Source organism: Limulus polyphemus, unplaced genomic scaffold, assembly GCF_000517525.1.
Source record: "Limulus polyphemus unplaced genomic scaffold, Limulus_polyphemus-2.1.2 Scaffold7697, whole genome shotgun sequence".
In the NCBI taxonomy this organism is placed as follows: Eukaryota; Metazoa; Arthropoda; class Merostomata; order Xiphosura; family Limulidae; genus Limulus; species Limulus polyphemus.
The window spans coordinates 2613-12951 of record NW_013673307.1 but is presented as its reverse complement, the minus strand read 5'-3'; the positions used below and the strand labels follow the sequence as shown (position 1 = coordinate 12951).

Genomic DNA, 10339 nt, shown 5'->3' with positions numbered 1-10339 from the left:
TTGAATTGTGAAAACCTACATGCATCACCTTAAATTTTGGATAGTTAAACATCATCTGCCATGTATTCGCCCAATGCATCAAATTATCTAAATTTCCTTGTAAGTCTGCAGCATCTTCGATAGAGTTAGCCACTTCCAAAATCTCAATGCCATCTGCAAACTTCAAAATTGTGTTAGTCATTCCAGAGTGAATATAACAAACAACAGAGGACTCAGCACATAGCCATGATGTGCACCACTTGTAACTGTGACCCAGTCAGATCTAACTCCATTTATTACTACTCTTCAGCCAATTTAATAACATTTCCCCTACACCCACAGACATAATTTTTGTAACAAGTCTTTTGTGAGGCATCTTATCAAATACTTTCTGAAAATCAGGGTAAACCAAATCCACAGTATTTCCTTCAACTTTTCCAGTAACATCCTCAAATAATGTCAGAAGATTTGTTAAATAAGACTTTCATTTAGTGAAACCATGCTGGCTCTTTGATACTATATCAAACTGCTACTCTGCAATGCATCTTTAATCACACCCTCCAAAACTTTTCCAACTACTGATGTTTATCATCTCCATTAAATATTGGACTAACATTAGCCGACTTACAGTCTTCTAATACTGTTCCACTACTCAATGACCTATAAAATATTAGTTAGTGGTTCACAAATAAAATCTTTAAGTTCCCTTAAAACTCTAGGAGTAAAGTTGTCTGGTCCAGGGGATTTATCAATTTTTAGGTTTCTCAACTTTTCTCTTACAATTTCAGAATTTAAAATGATATCTCTTGCATCAGTATTTTCCCCATACATTAAGTGCTCTGGTTGAGGCATAATACTTGTATCTTCCTTTGTAAAAACTGAAGAAAACATATAATTTGATAAGTTTACCATCTCATAATCTTCCTAGATCAGCTCCCTAATATCAATTTTAAGAGGACCAATCTACATCCTAACATTTTGCCCACCCATCATATACCTAAAGAATTCCTTATTGTTTGATTTAACTTTCTCAGCCAATCCTCTTTCATATACAGTTTTTGACCTTTTAATTTCCTTTTTAACCAGCTCTCTTGATTTCGTATAGTCCTCCAAGTCATTATTATTTCCAGTAAGTTTAAATTTCTTGCATTTATTATGTATATCCCTAATATGATCTCTTAAACCTTTATTAAACCATAGTGGCTTATTCCGCTCCATTGCCCTTCTTTTCTGTAGGGAATATGTATGTTCTGTATGCAAATAAATTTTTACCCTCACAACAGAAGCCAAATCATGTTTCATTCCATCAAAATTGGCTTTGTTGAAATTTGGAATCAGGGTACTATTCTTCTTCAATTCTACATGTAGTAAAATCTCAAACCTAATAAAGCTATGATCATTTGTACTTAAATGCTCATCAACCACAATTCTGTCTATGATATTCACATCGAATGCTAATATTAAATCTAATATAACTTCCTCTCTTGTAGGTTCTATCACCAATTGGTGTATAAAAATATTAACTCTAATATAATAATAGCTTCCTCTCTTGTAGGTTTTATTACCAGTTGGTGTATAAAAATACTAAATCTAATATAGCTTCCTCCCTTGTAGGTTCTATCACCAATTGGTGTATAAAAATATTAACTCTAATATAGCTTCCTCTCTTGTAGGTTTTATCACCAGTTGGTGTATAAAAATACTAAATCTAATATAGCTTCCTCCCTTGTAGGTTCTATCACCGATTGGTGTATAAAAATATTAACTCTAATATAGCTTCCTCTCTTGTAGGTTCTATCACCAGTTGGTGTATAAAAATACTAAATCTAATATAGCTTCCTCCCTTGTAGGTTCTATCACCAATTGGTGTATAAAAGTATCTTGAACAATTTCCATTAGACAATTTATAAAAACCTACCCCCCCCCTTTGTCAGAATCGAAATCTTCCCAATCAGTACCCTTGAAATTAAAATATCACACAATAACATCTTTTTCAGCTACCATTCTGATCTCATTATACCGTTTCTCATCAACTTCCACATTCTGACCTGTTGGTCTATAACAAGTCCCAATTACAAGACTTTACCCTATATATCCACTAACCCAAACTGACTCAGCCTCAGTGCTATATTCTTTAATATGCTCCAACTCAATTCACTCCTCACATATAAAGATACTCATCTCCATTTTTTCAATACTCTATCTCTAGTAGATAATCTGTAGCCTGTTATTTAAAATAAAATTCTTTCATCAAAATTGTCCAAATCCAATCAAGTCTCAGAGATACCCATAATATCAAAATCCCCAGTTTACACAACTGCTTTGAACTCATCAATCTGTTTCTAATACTCCTAACATTACAATAGTAACAATGATTCATAGATTTTAAAATACGTTCATGTTTTATGCCGCATGTTGATCTTTTTTTTCTGTCAATTATATTTCGTATTTTACTAATATCATAGTCCTCACCTCTGTCTAGTCTTTTTTTAAATCTACCACTACAGCTGAGTTAATAGTCCTTGCTAACATGCTAGCCCCTGCCTTGTTTATGTGTAAGCCATACATTCCAAAAAGATTAACTTTCCGAATAAAATTATCCCACAAATCCAACCAGCCTATTTGCTCATCTCTACATATTGATCCAAGCCTGGCATTCAATCCTAGTAACCTACTTAGTATCTCATCCCCACAATTTATCCTTGGCTATATCCCTGACAAAATCAAGCTATGACCCCTTTCCTTAAATGCATTTATCAATGTTTTATACTTATCAATAAGCTCCTCAGATCCATTTTTCCTTACATCATTAGCCCCAACATGTACATGGTGATGAATTACATATATGTACAATTTTAGATCACAATAACACATTATAATCTTACTTCTTGAAAGTTAATTCTTTATTTTAGCGAGCTTTTTATAAGGAATTTTGAAACAGGATTTACAAGATGTAAAATAATTTTCAAAACGTTTTAAAAAATAACTTTTTCCTGAAACACACGTAATGTGTAAATGCGATAGAATATGATTTATTTGTTAACATACAGAGAGCTTTGTATTTTACTGTTAAAAAGGTGATTGTATATCTCAAATGATATGAAAATCATTGTGTACTACATGTTTCAGTTGTAATATGTGTAGAAATGAAAACATTAACTTACTTGGCAGGCATCTTTTCCGCCCTCTGTCAGCCCAGCACAGATGAATTGTTTTGTAACACCTCGGTTAAAAGGAGAACGTGGGAAAAGTGTGTAAGTTCTGTTACAATCTCTCGAAGAAACTACAGGAATACCATTTACTTCCTGGAGAACATCAGTACTAGGACCACCTGTCAACATGATATAAACTTGATGGAAGAACTATATATTCAAGAGGAAATTTAAATTGCTAGCATTTTACACTTTTATAATTAGAATATCAATATACTGTTATTTTTGTCAATTATAGACACTCGCTGAACGTACCTGTTAAGGTAGAAAAAAACTATATGAGAGACCATGTTATATGATGTTCCCCTTCTTTCTTTCTTTTGTTCTTAAATCTCTGATAACCTTACTAGATGCTAATTGCATAACCTGCAATTGTGGTAGGTAATAACTCATTTAACTCTTGGATATACAAGACTGTTTAGTGTCTAATATTTAACGATTATTTAGTTTTCATAACAAAAGTGTTAAAGTTAATTATTTTACAGGCAATAATTATAACAAATTTCGCTACGTAACTCGGTAAGAGTCGTACATTGTGTGTGTAGTTCAATTGTTGTAGTATTGATGACATCATCTTTCTCGAAACCTCTAAGCTTTTCTCGCTGTGTGAGTATCACTACATCATAGCGTCTCATAGTTTGTAGAAACTTCGAGGCCTCAGATTAGGCAAGGTATATATATATATATATATATATATATATATGAGACCAAGCGAGTGCAAGTTAAGCGAAGTTCAGTCAAGAAAATAAGTTAGTTAGTTAAAGAAAACGTGAAGTTAGCCCGCGTTTTAGTGATTAGCCTTAACGGATGATTTCTATAGTGTGTTACACAGCTTTATTGTAACAACAGAGATAGGAAAAATAACCTATCTTGTCAATTGGCTTCTAACGTAAATGGATCAGTCTGTGTGGGCTTTTGATGAAAAAAAAGATACAATTACTTAAATCTTTGGATACAACTGTAGTAACCAACAAAAGTTAAGTGAAGGAAGTCAAAAAACGTTAAGTTAGTGAAAGTAAAGGTAGACTGCGTGGTTGTTAGTTTAGCCATAAAGGGCAATATTTTAAAGTGAGTTTCACAATTTAACAGATATAAAGGAAAATAATTTGTCTTGTCAAAAGGGTGTTCTAAAGTAATTGAACCTGTCTGTGTGGACTTTGACGAAAAGGAGACAATTATTTAAAGTTCGAGATAGTTAGTTCTAGTAAGTGAATTTATCGTAGATTGATTAGTAAGAAACAGGACAGAGAAAAATAATTCGTCCTGTCAATTGGATTTTAAAGTAATTGAATCAGCCTGTGTGGACTTTTGACAAGAAAAGATCATTATTTAAAATTTTAGATACAACTGTGATATCTTATAGTGCAAATACGTTTTGTACATACGTTCGACTTGTTTTGAATATATTATTTTTAAACAAGTGGATTGTGTGCTGTTCGTTTATTATTTGAATTTATCGCCAACAAGTCACAGACACCTACTGTAAATAATCCAAGTCCACACTTATATTAAAATACTGACATTAACTGATTAAGTATTTATGTCTTTAAATTCAAAGTCTATAAAAAGCGGAGATGTTCCTTATTTCAGGGTGTTTATTTCTCGGACAAAAGTATAAAAGAATACGAGTATATTGATCAGTTTGAAAGTGTCCAACCTATTCATTAACCTATCAACCCTTGAAACACTAAAGGTACTACAGCAATAATTTGAAAACGATAGAACTCTCACAGAGTGTATCCAACTGAAAGTCTATACAACAATAGTGCTCACAACTTTCTGTATCAACACAACGTACTTCCATCAAGATAAATACTATAAACAATATGAAAGCTCTTCCCTGTAATTAGCGCTCAGTCATTTCTACACTGAACATTTCCATGACAACACCCTAAAGGAACCGATTCTACGACACTGGATTTCGCTCAGATATGTTAAAAACTACATTCGTAATATGGCAACACGATTCCAGAATTCGTGAACCATTTAAACAGACGACAATTCACAATGGAAACAGAAAAGTATAACAAGTTTCCATTCTTGGGCGCGATTGTCAACAACACAAGTAACTCACATATCACAAGAACAGACAGGAAACTTACGGATATAAATAAATACTTCCACAATTAATCGCATCACACCACCAGGTGACATAGACTATATAGTTCTCAGAAAGTATACGATTTTTAATATAAAAGATGCTAAGAAGAATGAAGAAAATTACATAAATATGACATCTCTTCATAATTAAATCTAAGTACTTGTAAAAAATACATAAATATGACATATCGTCATAATTAAATCTAAGTACATGTAAAAAATACATAAATATGACATCTCTTCATAATTATGATGACGTACATTTTACAAACTAGATTTGTTTGTTTGTTTTTGAATTTCGTGCAAGGCTACACAAGGGCTATCTGTCCCTAATTTGACAAAAAAAAAAAGGCGCATGTCTGTGTGTTAAAAACTTTTCTAACTCCAGACCTTTACTTTCAATGCTATTGATATTTTATTCTGTAAGTTTTAAGAGAGAACTGGTTGTTTGACCACGTGACAACGTCTCCTCCCTTTATGTTTTCTAAATAAGTTTATCAGCGCCATTTGAGTTGGACCTGTTCGACAGTATTAGTGTGTGTTAGAAATGTGTGCAAGATAAAGATAAACGTTTATAAATTTGTTTATAATTTGTACTGTAAAACCATAAAGCTCTAATCTATCAAGAAATAAGATTTGGGAAAATTTAGTAATTGTTAAACATAGTTATTTACATAGATCCTTGAACTTTACCAGAACAAATCAACTTATAAAACTAAACATGAAATTTAAATAAGCATCCTTTTCTGGACGTATAGATGTTATATAATATATTAGTTATAAAATGAGAACAAACGAATTAGCAATATTAATAAGTGTTTTACATATAAAACGATAAAAAATGCAAAAAGTACGTCATGAAAATTAGATATACAAGCACAAAACTATAGGATTAATTAATTAGTTGAGCATTTTATACATAAAGCAATAGATGATTGTAAATTATATAAATTAAATTACTGGCTCATTCAAATAATGGATAAATTAAGGTAGTATGTATGATAAAATCTTACATATTTAATAGATTATGCTATAATAGTTGTCTTGTTGAAATAATTGTTTTATTTGTAACTTTTATGACATATAATTATATCTACACGACAGTGTTGATGATGTTCACATGAGTTTATCATACTATTTAACTATCTGCCCTAGCAGCACTAACATTAATAACACAATTTGCCAAGTAATACCACCCTCCTATAGAACCTTAGTAACACAATATACCTAGTAACATCATTCACCTTTATAAAACATACAATACACCTAGTAACAACATTCGCGTATAGAATCATAGCAACACCGTCCGCCCATAGAGTCTTAGTAACACCATCCGCTTATAAGATTAAAATAGCAGATTTAATATTTTACTTATAAAGCAAAACTGTAGTAGAGATAAAAACTTTTCATAGTGATAACTGTAAAATCAATGTTATGTAAACTAGATAAAATATTAATTTTTCGACTTTGATTGTTACTATAAAATTAATGACACATGGATCTACATCACTCTCTAGTGGTTTGTTCGCGAACTATCTAAGCACTCATCATACCAACACGCCCTCTGGTACCACTTCGTGGCCCTAGGAATGCGCACTCTAGTGCCACTTCGGTGTACTATGACGTTTACGCCCTTTGGTGACTATTACATAACAGTTACATAATCCTAAGGTGTATATATTACGTAACAATCACGTAACTCTCAGGTGGCATAATTTGTCTATTACGTAACAGTTGCGTAAACCCAGGTGGCGGCATCATTTGCCCCCAAGGGTCTCAGGGTAAGTACTTTTATTACTAGTTTTCAGAATTTTCTTAGAAAGTTGTGCTATTACAATTCGGGAGCTAATATTGATAGGAAATGAATTATTTGAGAAATACATAATATAGCTAGTTTTAGTAATGAACATCAACTATCAAAAGTGACATTCCACAAAGTTCTAGTTTCCTGTAGTTTATAGTGAATAACCATTGCTTTCCTTTCGTTTGTTCAAGTGAAGACGGTGCTGATTTAGTCAAAAGGGTCATGAGCATGTTTCGTGTTATAAGTACTTCAACCGTGCGTGTATGGTTATGTGTTATACTGCTTTCATATAGTACAGAAACAAGTTAGTTATTCTGTAATCCAGTTAGTGGTCTCCATATCTCTAAAATAGAAGATGATTTGGGCTTTGCACAATGAAGAGATCACACATTACTGAAAGGATGGGGAAAAGGATTTTTCTGGCTGCATTCATGTCCAGGAGTTAGAAGATAGTGTGGACGCATACGTTGTCCTTGGAGTAAACATGGTCTGGCCACATCAAGTAAAACTGTAGGTTCTTCTCTGCAGAGGAATATCATAATATATCCTGAAACTGAAAGAGATAAATGGTATACACCACTCATCATTACTAATTAATTCACTAAGAAGACAGAAAGGTAATACTCCATGCAGTCCATAACTGATGTATTGTTTGGGCAGTGAACAACAAGAGTAAGGACATCTAGAGAGATTGACATGGATCCAAGAACAAACTTCAACTCAGTTGTCTGTGAGTGTTATCTATGGTGAACGTGTGTAATTTACTCTGAGTGTCATGATTTAGCTGAATGAGTTGTGCAGACTGTCAAGTATATGCTCACTAAGTTTGTTGATACCTAGTAAAGTGACTGGAATGAGAACCTACTGTGTATCACAGCAGTATACCATGCAAATGAGTAATTAACTTGATGTTTGGGTAATATGTGCAGTTATCAGTAAATTTGGTGCATAGATCACAGTGCCCTAAAGCAAATGTACAGCAGTGTTCACATTAACATGTGGAGTGATTTTGAATTGCATTAGTTGATTCACACGAACTTCCAGATCAAAAGACTGGTCGAGCAGCTTACATCAAAAGAGAAGCAATGGAAAAATAGTAGAAGAAGAATGAAAGGTCAGTCCTGTATGGTTTGGTTTGCTATGTTGACTGACATACGCACAGCTTGCTTCTGACTGGACTGGTCCATATTTCGTTCACTGAAGTGAGCAATAAGCTGCAATAGTCGCATGATGTGTACTGTTACGTATGCTCAACAGGCTGGATCTGTATATTGCTTTTCAGAATCTCGTAGGAGTAGAAACAAATGTGAACGACCGTGACGATACAGATGATGGCGAGAATATTGTATCATATGGTCTATTTTGAGTCGCTTGATGATGCGAAATATGGTGGTTGTGCAACTCTAGCAGCCTGTGAGGAATATCAAATTAGGAAAAGCTATGACAGTCAAATAGATGCTGACATTGGCAGGGAGTGTGTCTAAGGGCGAGATAAAGTATATTGGATTGATACGATGTTCAATATTTTATTAATTCTTTGCTATACTGCAGGACCATTATTCATTTGGAATATCTTATTATTATAACATTTTACATATTCCTTTGCACCATCCTCTCTTAAAACAATCCTGCCGTTATCCCAATCACCCCAAAAGAACATTCCTCACGTCAATAATGATATCCTATCCAGTTTCATTGCTTTTTTTTTCTATCTCTCTGGCAACCATTTCTTACAGTAACTCATCATTATTGTCATTCAATACCCTTTCTCTGTAATCCATAGTGGGATTCTCTGTGTAGTTTTATTTAGTTTACTACGTATACTTCATGTTAAATTGTAGCAATTTCAGTAACTTTTATGAATTAGATCTATGAAAGAGCTAAAAGAACTGGTGTAAGTAATTCAATCTCGCAACATGAATCAAAAACTGAAAGTCGATCCTTTTACCACGTGTATTCCTAATCTTCTAATTTCTTGATGTGTTGTAGACTGATTAATTAGGGTTGTACAGATGAAGAGAAACTTAATTCAGTACTTTATTTTTACTTATTGAACACGTGTTTTAAATTCTAATCAGTTGAAGTATTAGAACTAAACTTTTACTATTTTAATTTATATATGACAAATACTGTACATTTAGTTTTGTTGTTCTCGAATTCTGAGAGCTTGTCTAATTACACATACACATACAAGCACAGGAAGCAAACAGCATTGTTTCAAGTGTTGTCGGATTTATTTTACATTTGGTTTTTAGAATACGTATTCCGTAAATCCAGACCACCGTAACCCTTCACCACTACTATAAACAATCAAATTAGTTTCTTTGTTTGCGGTTAAGCACAAAGCTACACACCACGGGCATCGAAACCCGATTTCTAGCGTTGTACTGGGGGGAGCAATCAAATTAGAAAGATTCCAGTGATTGATTTTAATTCGTTTTTACACTTTCATTTTTGAATTCGTGTGTATGAAAAGTGCTACAGAGTACTTTTTAATCAGAATTCCAAATATAAGAAAAATAAAAATAACTCATAGCCATTTACCATAGGAAAGATCTCCGTAGCCTAACAGAGTACTGGAAACTCCAGTCAGGTCTCGTCGTGCAAGTACATGGTTTGGCAAACATACCGGAGCTACGGCATCAGAATAAGAAACGCTTTCCTTCAGACGTAGGATCGCGATATCGTTGTAATAATGTTTTTTTACGTAACCTTCATGGACTTTAATAGCCTCCACGTCATACAAGCGTCCTTCGTATGCATTCAGTTGGCCAATCCGAGCCTTGTAATCGGACATTAATTGTCTAAAGGAGAGAAAAATGAATAAATATATACTTTTCTTACAATTATTTGAAACATGCATACCCTATCTTTTAGAAATAAAATATTTTATTGTCTGATGTACAAAGATAATTATATATTTAGCATTGTTAAAAAAAACATCCATTATTTTATGTATGAAAATTTCTGAGCTCTGGGACTCATAACAAGTGATGGCTTAACCTGGATGTAAGATAACTAACGTGGTAACTAAAAATCATGATTAAAATTAAGTGATTAAAGCTGAAAATTTTAAAAAGTTACAGCACTATCCATCAATATATTATTACAAGTTACAGCTTTTACAGCAAGGAAAAATATTGTTACGTCTCCGTTCGTTCGTTAACTAATTTTCCGTAAATTCGTTCCGACGAAACTTTAGCGACACAAGTCTTTTCTTAAATTAAAACTGGTTTATTCTTTC

General features: G+C 33.1%; 1 protein-coding gene across 1 annotated transcript in view; it reads right to left on the bottom strand.

Moving 5' to 3' along the window:
• Positions 1-10275, bottom strand: part of LOC106474798 (clotting factor B-like) — a 12416-nt gene extending 2141 nt beyond the window's left edge. Inside the window, exons 1-3 of the mRNA XM_013935488.2 lie at positions 10243-10275; positions 9640-9899; positions 3144-3310 (exon numbers count right to left, since the gene is read on the bottom strand). Of these exons, the coding sequence (XP_013790942.1) occupies positions 3144-3310; positions 9640-9892 (420 nt within the window). The 5' untranslated portion in view covers positions 9893-9899; positions 10243-10275. The remainder of the gene's footprint in view (positions 1-3143; positions 3311-9639; positions 9900-10242) is intronic.
• Between the last annotated feature and the right edge of the window lie 64 nt (positions 10276-10339).